The sequence below is a fragment of the Amblyomma mixtum genome, chromosome 2 (assembly GCF_055824585.1).
Source record: "Amblyomma mixtum isolate Tamu chromosome 2, ASM5582458v1, whole genome shotgun sequence".
In the NCBI taxonomy this organism is placed as follows: domain Eukaryota; kingdom Metazoa; phylum Arthropoda; class Arachnida; order Ixodida; family Ixodidae; genus Amblyomma; species Amblyomma mixtum.
Window position 1 is genome coordinate 92,070,510 of NC_143013.1, and position 13,764 is coordinate 92,084,273.

Below are 13,764 nucleotides of genomic sequence, written 5' to 3' on the forward strand. Positions count from 1 at the left end.
GCCCTCAGCTCGCTGTGTTACTGGAAGAGGCGCGTGGGAGGAGGCAAGTGCGAGAGCAACCTTCTCACTCTCTAGCTCTCTCTCCCTACCTCTTCCTCTTCTCTGTCTACTTCCCTTCTCTCTTTTCCACATTCCCCTCTCTCCGAGTTCTTCAAACCCGCTCCATCCAGCGGGGTCCGACCGCAGCAGATGCCTCAGGGTGCAGCGCCCGGTAGCATGCTCCGCATCTCGCTAAGGGCTGCTCCACAGTTACACGTCCTTTGTCCGCGTGTTCTCAGAAGTGGGCGTTTGTTCAGGAACTATCGTTAACAGCTTTCAATATGTCTCCTTGACTTTTCTTGCATCTTTTCTGCTCCATAACGGACTATGAAGTTTTGCGCACTGAACCTGTTCGGAAAGAAGTTCCTCTACTGCAGCTGGCCATCGGATGTTTTGACTGCTGCTGGGACGCTTTTTACCTCAAAGTAGGTAGCATGAGACCAAGTAGTCTAACCTGGGAAACGGCACACCTCTGAGTGACTTTTTGACCGGTTTTGCGCCGTGAGTGTTCAACTGGTTGTCTTCGGCATCGTGGACTGCCACGGGACCATCGCCGCAGTGCCTGTGCTCGTCAACTTAGTGTTGAAAGGTGTGCTACCCGAGTAGTTGGCTCTCACAGTTTTGCAGTCAAGGTTACCAGAAACATTCGGCAAAATTTTACTAATCTGTGCGAATGCTATGACGTGGAAAGGAAGAGAAGTACGACGCTGACTCAAAGAAAAAACACCTTTTCTCTTTCCTTCAGAACAGGTGATTTCAATATTAGGTCAGGCTTAGTATTCCGTTATCTTTCTTTCTCAAGTTAAATTTAAATGCTGCCCTGTCGCGGAAAATGTTCTAAAGTACTAAAGTGAGGCTCAGATCTATAAAATACAGGCTGTTGTGAATGCACAAGTTTTCAGCCGCTGCACCCCTGCTCTTTAGTAAGAGTGATATATAATCGCAAAAGTTGGATGTTCGCTAAGAAGCCTTTTTTTTTAGAAATTATGTCGGTTTTTATACTGCGGCATTATGTGCCCGAAGGCAAAAACCAAAGCAGAAAAGTAAAGTAGAATAAGAGCGTGCGGCGTACGTCAGTACAAGTATCTAACGACACACATTTTTCAAGGACAACACGTATCAGAAAGCACACATTCTGAAGTTAAGGAAGCTTAATTCAATGTACTTCCTCTGTTGTTCTAGCTACTACCTGTATTAATTACTCCACCGTTTATTTAATTTTTTATCCAGAGGTCCTCCTTGTTCTATGTCTTTCTTCATTAGCGCAATTATGATCCTCAAGAGAGTCGAATACGTTTCCTCCGCGGCACATAACATTCATATTTCATTTCTCAGAGCGGCGTACACGCTGTGACAATTTGCTTCGTACTCGTTTCAGCCGAAATTATTTAGACTGAGCTGTCTAAAATTTCCAAATTAATTTTTTTGCCAGCTTCCTTTTTACTACTTCAAGAAGCACCTGAAATGCTAACAAACCTTCCATAATTGGGAGAATCTCGCGAGAGCAGTCGTTAGTTCCCAACTCCCCATGTCAGTTGCGACGTTAATGTTGGACAGAGCCCCCAGACCACTCTCGCATGGGTGGGCGCAGCGGCGCTCCGTTCCCGACTACAGCCCCTGCGAGCCATGACTCGGGCCAGCCGCGCGTGAAACGCAGCACAGCGCATCGCCGCACTGCACACGACGTCCCCGCTTACGCAAGATGAACGCTGCCTGCCCGTGTGTGCGCCCTCATCTGGGCCTCCTCACTGCGCTGATCCTCGCCCTGGTCGTGGGCCCGGGAAGCGTGGGGGAAGCACTGCCGGACGTCGTGCGAATAGGTGAGTGGCTTCTCGTCTCTGTCTCTGGGTTCATTTAAGGATCCCTTCCTCCTCAGCTCCTTTTTCTCCGGTCTGCTTCCCGATGTTAGCTCCTCCCTTCTGTCTTTGTCACGTGCTTTTGTAAATTGGAAAGTGGTCGCTCTTTCAGTAGAACAAGCACTGTGTTTTGGGTTTTAACAAAACATTAAACACACTTTTCGATTTTAGTGTTGGCAATCGTCTAATTACTTATTTTAATCAGAATTGACCACACTATACGGTGTTTGTGAAATCTTGTTTTGCAGTGGTTTTCACTAGGAGGCTTTTTATGCGGGAGTATGAATTCACAGGTCCTGGTACGCTTAGGCGCTCTACAGATTTACATTGTAGGCGTGCAATTCTACGGACCTACATGAGGAGCATCTTTTTCGGTGAACCGGCGCAAAGGCACGAGGCCAAATGAGAACACGGGATGAGATCAGCGCTGTGTCTTCTCCCGTCTTCTCCTCTTGGGATCATGCCATATCTCTGGTTCACTGAAAATCATGAGCATAGTGGTGTTCTGGGCCAGTTGGTAAAGCATGTTTAAAGGAGGCGTAGCGCGAATAAAGACAGGGACGAGAGAGACACAAGACACAGGACCAGCGCTAACTTACAACTGAAAAATATGAAGCGAATTCCCGAGCTCGAGGAACCAAACGCGCATGCCCAGCAACAACTGATTAGATGAAGCGGAAAGATAAACCTGACCTAGCACGACTGGAACACGACCTAATCACCATGATGAGAGCTGGACAGCCCCGTGCCAAACCTACGAGCGGTAACGCGAAAGCGACTGCTTAAAATTTAGAAAGATGGATTCCTTTCGAAGCAGAACTACCGACGTTTCACTGATGCACTTATCTCTTCTCAGCTTATGAATGAATGAAGCCTGGCGAACCCACTCCCCCAGTCCCTGTTGAGTAATATCTCTTTTTAAAGAAGAACTTTGGGGACACCGCCTTTATGACCAGTGTGGCCACGTTGTCATGCGATGTATGAGCAGCTGTTAGCGCACTGTGATAGGGAAGGAAGGATTTTGTTATCGCCACCGAGCTGGCGCGAGAAAATCGACGTATCAGTGCCATAAAGCCGCGTAAACTTCACACATACATGCATCAATAAACTCCCATTCAAGTATGCTTTTAGATAGTTTTGGCTGTATAGGATGCAAGGCCCCAAAAGGACTCGGGCTATGAGGGAAGCCGTTGTGGAGGGCTCTGTATAATCTCAACCACCGGGAGTTCTTAATCTTGCACTGACATCGCACAGTGCACGAACTTCGAGTATTTACCCTCCATCGAATTGCACCCGCCGCGAATGGGATCGAACCCGCGTCTTTCGGGTCAGCAGCCGACCTCCATAACCACTAAGCAACCGCGGCAGGTTTCCCATTCATGCATCCGTTCCTTATTATTAGGCTTTACTAGCAGCAAAATTGGTAGAGTGTTACGCTCCGAAATTTCTTCTGCTGGAGCACAGAAAGCAATCTTGCACATATTTTGATGCCAAATGTTGTTACCAGAGAGGCATGCGCCATTTTTATCAACCCCTACCATCGTAGACAAAAAGCGCTTTAGAAAAGAATGTTATTTAAACTTGCTGGTTCAAGGGGCTTTTGTGTTCGAATAGAAGAATTGCACTGCGTTAAAATAAGCTTGCATTTATAAGCCGGTAATTAAAAACTGCATAGGAGAAACGCTGCAGGCACTCGTTCAAAAATAAACGCTGAAAGGGCGAATCGCAGCTTATGAATTCGTTTGTTCAAATAATACCTTCATGGAAAACATTTCTTCTGAGTGCTAAGCTCACATGTTACTTCACCGCTGGCCCTGAAAAGAGTTATTCTCATCACGCTGTCTATAAAAGAAATAATAAAAAAACAGGAGGGATTGCCGTAGTGACCGGCCTCGATCGGACGCATCGACAACGGCAGTGGTACCGCACCCGCATACTTCATCTGCATCAGCCGAACACTAGAGTTTTCGGTAACTATGGCCACAGCGACATGTAGAAAATGCGTTGCGTCAATGTAACCAGCCGATTTCTCCCGCCGATACGACCACGGTAGGAAGAAAGGAACTTCCGTGATGCTTATTAGCAGGGCCCGGATGTCGTGACCACGTTATAAGCTGTTACCACAAGTCGCCGAGGATAAATGTGGTACGAATGTGGTACAGTGCTTAGTTAAAACAGCCCACTCGAAGCAATAACCACAACGGCGTAGCGTGACCATGGCCGACTCATTAAGATGGCTATAGGAACAATTACAGGTTTGCTGATGTTTCTCTTTTGATTTGATAGAAAGAGGCACGCGTTTATGCATGGGGAATTTGGTTACATGCGCCTTTACTGGCAGCCACAACATGAAGCAGTGCATAAGCTAGCTCCCACATTGCGCGAATAATACCATTTGATGAATATGTTCTGATGAGAATCAGGAAAGAAGAAAATGCGAACAGCGTTAGGTCTAAAGTAGAAAATTTTCACAACTTTCGGGATGCACGTCAGCAAGTAGCGGCTGTCAAAACAGTCTGAAACTCGATGGCTGACACGAACCGAAGACAAACACGCAACACGAGACCAGGTTGAATCAGCTTAAAAGCCTCCTTTTAAGGAAGTCACATCTTTACAGTGGCGTGGTGCTGATTCACGCATCAATTCTAGCTTCGTTGTTTTTGGTCAGGGCCTGAGCAATTTCATTTTCCAATTCTCAGGAGGGACGAAAGATTTTGAAGCACTTTTTACATAGATCAAGCCCCAAATTAGTGGGCTACACGGTCTCTGTCCCAAAATAGCCTTTCTCCTCTGCTACATTTGTAGCATGCCGGAACTCGGGAAGACACTCAGACGTGTCGAGGAGGGCCAAACACTCATGAAGTAGAGTGAAAAGAGACTTCGTCGAAAGTAGCGACTCAGCGGGGTGCGATCTATCACGCTTCTCATCCAGAGGCTGAGCACTCTTGTCAACACAAAAAGGAGGTCAGGACACTTAGAACAGAGACACCGTGGTTATAAATTAGTTTCTCCGTTCAACCCACTCCTAGAGAGCTGCCAAAAAGATCCCACTGCCCGCATAAGCAAGTGCTCGTAGCTCCGTTCGCTTTTTAGGCGTACTACGAAAACTCTGTGCCCCATCGGCTTGATACTGTCAGCTCACGAAGTGACAGAACGTTAATCGATGCGGAAGTAGTATTGCTATCAGGCCGGAAGTGGCGTGGCGCCCCCATATAGCTCTTGTTGGGATCGCTGCTCGCAATCACTCAACGTCAAGCTGATTCTTCTGCCTTGCAAAACCGATACGTTATTAGAGCTCTTGGAGAGGCGCTGATGGCAGTGACCGTTCAGAGGCGTAAGCTCACGATAATGTGCTCCGTAGAGTGATGGCATTACTCGAGGTCATAGGGAAGAATTGCTAAACACAACGAACTGTCTCAGCATACGTTCGACTAATATATCTACAGCGTACAAAGCAGAAAAGAGGCTTTCGATCCGCGAGAAAGAAACAAAATGATTCTTGTGCTGCAGAGAGTGTTTGCGCTTAATATTTGATCGCTGCCGAAAGTAGAACATAATTATGCACGAAGGTCCTTAACAGCTGCTCATTGATGCACTTCTCATAATATCATAATATGGAAACGAAATAACACAGGGGGCTCTTACGAAAGAAGTTAACTAATCAGTGTATGAGATCACAAGATCCGACTCAATCTCGTATTCAGTTCCTTTTCGGAAGGCATGCCAAGCGCGGCTCTACGCACCGTGAGGTTCGCGGTTAGCCGAGAATCAGCAAATTTGGTCGGCGAAAGTTTATGAATTTTTTTAGAGATATGGTAGCAAGGGCACTAAGTGAAAGTAAGGATTGTCTGGGAAGGAAAAAAGAAAGAGTGAAACTTAAAGAAAGAGATGAAAGAAAGAGGGAGGAAAGAAAATGTGTGGAAATAATTAGCTCTTTCAGACGCGTCATAGAAGAAAGAAGGCGCAAATATATGCAGCGCTGACACGAGTGCTTTGCATCATTCTGTGGAGAACTATACTGCGATTAAACAAAATATGTTCATTTATTTATTCAATGCGCCTATTGGAGGCTAATACTAGAATGGCCAAAGTAATGATGCAGGTATAGCAACAAATATTTTCCATACAAAAACTAAACGATGCCAGTGGATCCCCTAAAGAAATCACCATCCGGAAAGAAAAACGTTCCTTAGAATTACTGATTTCTAACGTGGAATAGAGCATTATATGATCACGAAGCACCTGCATGTGTCAGCGCTCATGGCATGCTTCTAAAGATGGTAGAAAATGAATACGGTGCTTCGTAGCTTTCACACACACAGAAATCAGAATAGTGTGTCATATCGCTTCGGTGCCGGCAGATCCAGATGCTTCTTGCGGACAGGTTGGTTAGGCGAGCAAACTCCAGGGAGTCCGGCTTAAGCCAGCGGAGAAATGGCCATAGCGCGGTCGCTGTGTCGTTATATCTTTAAAGTGCTGACATGAAGCTACACGGCGCGCACTTTCAAAAACCGAGGCCCAGCCGCTAGGCGCTGGTCAACTCATTTCGCTTCTCAAGAGCGTCCTTCTTTTTCACAGTTTTTTTTTTATTAATCTATCAGCGCTTACACGCCTGTGCAAGCGGCACCATTTCTGTCTTGCAGGAAGGTATAGTGATTTATTTCGTTTTAGTGCACGCAAACTTCAAAGAAATGTCAGGATATCTCGTGTTACCGAAAACAGACTCCTTTTCTTGCAACAATGTAGAAACGCAGTCGAGTGAATTTGATACAACTTTCCCTGCAGTGTTCAGGTCCACTGGAGCAAAGATACTCAGAAATAAGTGCAGAGACCTCACCTGAGAAACGACATGAACTTTCATGAAAGCGGATCGCCTTTCGCGCAAGTAAAAAGAAATTGAACATGTCTGCCGGTATTATTTCTTGTTATTTAATGCTTTGAAACATCGCGGATAAAAAGAAAAATTAACGAATTTGAAATAAAATTGCGTCAGAAGAGTTTTGAAAACGGGGCACCGAAAGAAAAGAAGAAAGAAGTGACAGTTGAAAGTGTGCCGTAAACAGCGGCTGTCAGCTTTTGAGAAATGAGAGGATAGCCGGGACAACGTAAAAAGAAGAGACTGCATGACCGAAGTAATTTCCACGGAAGGTAAGGCTCGGGCAAGAAGTGAAGCCAGTAAATGAAGAAATGGGCAGTTTTAGTAAGACTTTCGAGGGGGGGGGGGGGGGGGATTGAAGCGCCTGGAAGTAAAACGTGTAATTATGAAACGTGTGCGGACTCTGCTACCGAGCGTCCTGACTTCCTTACCGCGCGGCAAAGCCAAAGAACGGTCAGGCACCATTGCCATCGTCAGCCTTAAATGTGGAGATCGTAGTTTTTTCTTCCAACTTTTATTTCCCTTTCACTTTGCTCGTGAAATAAATAGTACTTAAGTTGTGTAAAAAGAAGGAAATGTTCAGAAAATGTCGCACCGAGAGTGTACGCAGGAGCCACGCAAGGTAGGGTGTGAAAAAAGAAAGCCAAAGAAAAAAAATAACTTCCAGAATTCCTAAATTCAGACCACGAGAATTCTGAGCCGTGGCTGTATTGCTCGGCGAACTGGTATACTCGGGCCCATGGTGTCTCTACTTAAGAAACGCTTGCGCAAAGTGCACGCTGCCTGCGGCGGCGAATAAATACTTTTCGTTGACTGGGAGCCGCATTATTTCTACGCTCTTCCTTCTTTGAACACGCGGTAGCCGGCGTTATATTTGGCTCCACGCTCTTCCAAGGTTGCACCGGCGTAACTCTTATCGTGTCTTGGGCGGGCCGTCAGCCACTTCACGCGAAATTAAAAGCCCGTCAGCTTTGTGGATGCATGTTGCGCAAGCTAGGAAGAGTACAGTGCGCTTTTTTATATTTTTGCTTGGATTAAGTTTACGCCATGCTAGCTTTTCGCGGTCTTCTTTTGCGGCCGTAACACAGTGCCCCGATGTTCTTAAAAATGACTAGGCTGCCTCAAAATGCAGCCACTTAGAACGTCAGTTTATGACCTCGGCCGTGTGCCTATTATAACACGGAAAGACGGATAACATGCGTTTACCCTTGTTTTGAGTGTGTCAGTGCTTTCTCTCCTTTAAACGTGGTAATAATTTTACGCAACGCTAGCGCCACGCGTTTACTTGTGTCTCTGTAGACGCATATGCCAGAACTTTTATTGTATTGAGTACACAGTGAGGCGTAGAAACACGAGAATGGAAGGAAAAAAAATCAGTACAGATGATAAATATCGGGCACTTATCAAGACGTGATTTTACTTAAAATTAGTGAACACTTTCAGGTAAAATTTAAACTGGAAGAAGAAAAAGCAGTAGAAGTAAAAAATAAACCTCTTTTATTCGCTGCAAGCGGTTGCGTAAACGTAAGGTTGACGTGCGATATTTAACTCAGTCGTGTGGCGTTTAAGGAACTGTCCTTTGTACAGGCGCTTTTTTTTAGGTAAAATTTGGCGAGAAAATGGTGAGATTGAGAACGTAGAAATATATTTATGTATATATGCACTGGCTATTTCTCCTGGACGTAAGTTATGGAGCGACGAATTGAAACAAGTGAAGTACACTAGCGAAGCACTTATTTCCCGCTTCCTGCATCAACATCATTTATCAACATCGTGCATACACATCGAACATACAGTCAGTGTTTGTTTTGCAGAAATAATAAAAAAAGTGTAAAATAGCGAAGACAGACATGCGCAAGGAGTCTGCGTGTTGTTGCAAAAAGTAGAGCGGCCCACATTGAGATGGAACCGTGGCGTATTTGGGTGTATTGAAGATTGTTTTTCGAACTTGTCGTAGTATGCTGTGACGTACGCGCTTTTTACATAGCGATGTGCTTCGCGAGGGGTAGCTCGCTTCGCAACCGTCTCTGTCATTGTTACGCCTTTCATCTTTACACTGATTCCTTATAAACAGCATATCTAGCTTGCGCTTCATCTCATTCTACCTACAGCACAGTTGACGAACAATACATCTACATTATTTTTATTTGTTTGTTGAATCGGTGGTTCCTATGGCTAAATTGGGGCATTGTTTTGCTCAAAGGAAATTATTTACGTTGCAGTTATCAGACGGCGGCTTTCATGATTATGTTGTCAGTGCATTTGAGTCTGCATCAGTTAAAATTGCTGATCTGACATAGAGCCTATGGCCCCCAAAAGTGCTTGCGTATAGTGCACACGCGCACCTTTACACTAATTTAAAAGTCCCTGGTAACTTTAAATAAAACAACAAAGGGAACACCTCTTCAGTCATGAGACTCTAGACTGTTAGCATAAAGATAACATCTCACGTTCAGCTATGTTGTTAAGATTAAGAAGCCTGCGATCAACCCCCTCTGCACAGGAGTTTTTCGTTCGAAGAGTGATTGTGAACCTCTCCCGTTGTGGCTGCGTTCATTACCGTGCCTGCATGTTGCAGAAGGAAATGCAGCCCTGATACGCCCTCAAATCCTTGATGCAGAAACGACGAAAACAGCTCCGTGCGCTAAAATGTATCGTAGTAAGCATGACATGAATTTCACAAGAGAGTAATTTTAAGGCGAAAGCCTTTAATGCCTCATGCTGTCGTTAGCAATCCGTGTCGGCAACCGTGTCTGCGTCCGTGTCGGTAGCCGTGTCGACAGATGTGTCCGCGTTTTGACGGGTGTCCACCGAGAGATGTGAGCCAGTTACTGCGTAATTTCCTTTCCTCAAATACAATTTTCAGTTTCTACATTACGGCCCTTCTTTCTTCTTTCATTGCCACTTCCTCTCTTCCTGTACGGTGCGGTTAAGGTGTCCACCGAGATGGCTGAGAATTACAGCGCCATTTCCTTTCCTCAAAAAGCGTTGCGTTCGAAGGTCAAGGCATCGCGCCAAACGGATGGTGGCGTTCCGTGGACTGCCTGGCAGCGCTACAACACGCTGTCGCGTTCCACTCCTAAAGGCGAAGCTTAAGTGCCAATAATTAGCAGTCAGCTAGTGCTGAGTGATTGATCAGTAATTAGTCATTAATTAGTAATTTGTCATTACTTCGTCATCAGTTATGTGTGATGTCATACAGTGGTGAAGCCACCAGTGTCACATAGGCAAAGTGGTGCGGAAAACGCTTTCGCCTCTACGCACTTCAGGCAGTCAAAGTGCCCCCTGAATTTTTTTACTCAACTCGCACGAGCAAAAAGAAGTCACTGATCTGCCAAAAACTTTGTCGTTTAAGCTTTTTAGTTCTTGATTCTAACGGTCGGTACAGTGATGCTGTCTGTGGAGAGGGAAAACGACCGAGAAATTTTGAATTTTCTCCACGTACAATTGTCAGAGAAGAGAAGTCGTATTGCAGCTCAGAGATATTATTCTGTTCACGAATCCGAAACCCCGTTTATCCTGAAGAGCTAGAAATAAGAACGAGCACTCGCTGGAAAACTCGTTGCCAAGATGTCGTCAAGATGTGATTGCAACAGTTGCCATCATCGGAGATATTTTTGTACCTTCTTTTCATGGTTTCCGCAACATTACTTCGGGAGGCCGTCATTCCATCTTCTTACTCTCCTCGCAGACAGCACACATGTCATTTAGTAATGATCTGAACCGTCAGGAATAATTTTCTAGTCTTTTCGTTTGCATATATTTATCATTGCTATCACCCTACTTCTGCTGCACGAACAGAACTTTGACTCTGAAGAAGGTCTTTTGAAATTGCCTTCTCATAAGCTAAACTAACTCATTTTGCATGCGCTTCAAGAAAGGTTCCACCCATTAACACTTCTTATCGAAACGCATGGTTCGGCGACGGATAAAAAATAGCGCTGTGCTTTTTTCTTTCTTTAACTTATTATATTTGACGTCGTGGCATGGGTGGCTAATGACTATTACCATTAACTTTTTCCACTAACCTTTCAGTTATAGTTCTTTTTCAATTATAGTGATTGCAAACTCTTGCACAGTTATTTTTGCACCGTTATTTGAGTCTGTTTAATATGCTCCTCTGTGGAGGCGCTAACTTAACGCTACTTAGTGCGCAAAGTACACTTTGTATCAGGATCTGCCGTTCCCAGCACTTGAATACATTAGACTGTTTAATCCATTTTGACGGCTCTTGCCGTTGAGGAAAGCTTCAAACTTTTCTTTTTCGCCACTTGCTCGGTCCGTCTTTGAATCAAGGAAGCTATTTTTCTTATTCTTCTTTTCTCTTTTAATTTTTGCCTTCTTTTGCTTTTTTTGCCCTGTCCTCGTCGCCGACGAAGTGTTGTAGGCTTTCTTCCATTTAAACAAGCTGCATAATATCTCTGCTCATTCCTAACTTACTACGCCTCTCTGTTTTTCTCTAACATAGCTTTTTTTGTACATGCAGTTGCACGGTGGTCTTTGAAAAGTAACGGAAGGTAAACAAATGTCAAAAATGGCAAACGTGGTATTCATTTTGGGTGAGCTTGAAGGGCCGTAAAGTATAAATCATTTTTCTCAAATACCAATACACTACCCTACTTGTGTTATCAGTTTTGGTTCGTCTTCGCACTTTTTCTGCATTTAATTTCAGCACAAAAAAGATTCCAGCGGTACCTACGTAAAATGATAGAATTTTTTCTCTTGCATATGGCACAGAGTTGTTTTTTCTTGCAGTGGCAGGGATGTATTGCATTTTTAGCCTAGAACGTGCGGTGTTTAGGCAAGGAGGCTTGCACGCTTGCTAATTAAAGAAAGCTAGATATATTACTAGGTCAAAGCAACTTGAGCCACGTAAACTTAAGTGACGGGGCGCATACTAATCCTCTATTTTCGGTCGAGCCTAGAAAAATTAAACCGCCAACAAAGTTTGGCCTCTGCATTGCGTTATAAAAGTAGGAATTTGAAAAGCAGGCTAATTCACAAGAGCGATCTTCTCATTTATGATACCATAAATGGAAGGTGCGTTGGAAAGAATGACGCGGGGCCTAATAAGATGGTCACTCCGCATCCTAAGAACTGCAGCCTACCCACAGCGGAATGTACCTACAGTTAGTTTGACGAGCCTTTGAAATGGAGTACAGGATGACGTTGCTCGCCGTATGTTTCGTTGGAATCACCTGCGTTTTTTGTTTTCTTTTCCACAATGCGAGGCTCTTTGATCTGCACTGCTCCCGTCTTTGATATTGTTAACAACTCCAAACGCTATGTGCCCTAACGAGCTCACTACTTCCTAGTAATAGCGGCGTGCAGTGGCCTAGATATCGTTTGCGGCATGAGGTAGGGAGATGCTTCTAGAGAAATCTGGCTCATGTTGAGCATACCCCAATGAAGCAGATGCCGGAAAATCGAAGGTGAGGAAAAAAAAAGTTTTTCTGCATTTTTTATTTTTCTTCTATTCCTCATCGATGCTGACTCGCCTTGTGCGGAGCTCACTTGGATATTTATTTATTTGTTTATTTAGGAATACTGCAGACCCCTTCTGGTGTCCAAGCAGGAGTGGCAAACAAACATGAATAATACCACAAATATAAAACAAAGGCAGAGTAAAAAATTATGCGCAAGAATGCGTTGCATATTGCGCGGTCTTTTTGCGCGAGGTATTGCTTGGCGGCACTCGATTTTCTCAGCAGCTTTTCCTCCGTGACGTATGGATGGATGGATGAATGGATAGGAGCGCCCCCTTTGAAACGGGGCGGTGGCAACCGCCACCATGCTCAGCTATCTTTTTTTCCCTTTTTTTAAAGTGGTTTGGTGACGTCACGTCACCACGTGACGTCACGTCACGTGATTTGGTGGCTGCCCGGCCGCGCCCAAGGGCTGAACTGAGTGATTGCAATATGCTACGCATAAAAGTTAGACAGTCATACTTTTCAAAGCTGCACTAAATTCTACTTCATTCGGATCATTTCTACTTCATCAGCAACATTCTGAAGATGCTTATTCCAGTCGGACACAGTCTTAGGGAAATAGAAATATCTAAATGAATCGGTACAAGCACGGTATTCTTGTGAAATTTTCCCGCAGTTAAAGCGTGTTTTAGCTCGTGATACAGAGATAAGGTAGAGTCTTGTTTATTTGCGTGTCATTATTGCACAGGAGGTATAAGAACTTAAGCCTGTATTCTGTGCGCCTAGATTGCTTCTAAAGTACAGCTTCTAAAATATGTGTATAATAGTTCCGATTATTTTATCTTTCTTTGGTTGCCTGATCTCTTTTTGCGGAGAGAGTGTATACCTCAGTCCCTCTTTGATTCTTCTGCCGCTCTGGAAGAGCCGCTGCTACCACAGCTAAGAAACAGACATAACTCAAAGAACTTTTTTTTCTGTTTACAGTCAAATAAAATAAGGAACCGTACCATTCTAGGCATTCAGCTGATGTGGCACATCATTCGCTACCGCAAAGGGAAATGGGGCGGAAATATGCCTGCATAGTGGATGCACAGCTTCCAGAAAAAAAGAAACTCGCTTGCGCTCTAGACGAGCAAAAGAAAATTTCAACTTGCGAACCGAGGCGATGCGCGACGCCACGCGTTCCGTTCGATGCAGGGTTCACCGCGAGACGCAACGAGGAAACGAATGAGGATGCCAACGGGCGACAACGCACGCGCCGACTCGCGAAATGCGAGAGAACGGAACCGGCAATATGAGATCGAAGTTGCAAAGGCAGGCGCTGTATCCTGAATAGGAAGCGTAACAAACACCAATACCTTTGTGTCTGTGACTGGGAAGATCGTCAGGGCAGAAGAGAAGGCAAAGAGGAGCATAGCACGTCTGCCACGCCCGACATTGGGGCAACACATCTTCCCGGTACAAAAGAGAAGCCGCCGACGCGAATCTATTGTTGACTCGCATGCTAAATCTGCGCACGTGTGCTACTGCTCTCTCGGATTGCGTCTTTCTATTTCCGCTGGTT

General features: G+C 44.9%; 1 protein-coding gene across 1 annotated transcript in view; it reads left to right on the forward strand.

The window, feature by feature from the left end:
• Positions 1-205: 205 nt before the first annotated feature.
• The window catches only part of LOC149360174 (glutamate receptor ionotropic, kainate 2-like), a 104,192-nt gene continuing 90,633 nt past the window's right edge, over positions 206-13,764 (forward strand). Inside the window, exon 1 of the mRNA XM_089572197.1 lies at positions 206-1,859. Coding sequence (XP_089428323.1) covers positions 1,742-1,859 — 118 coding nt within the window. The 5' untranslated portion in view covers positions 206-1,741. The remainder of the gene's footprint in view (positions 1,860-13,764) is intronic.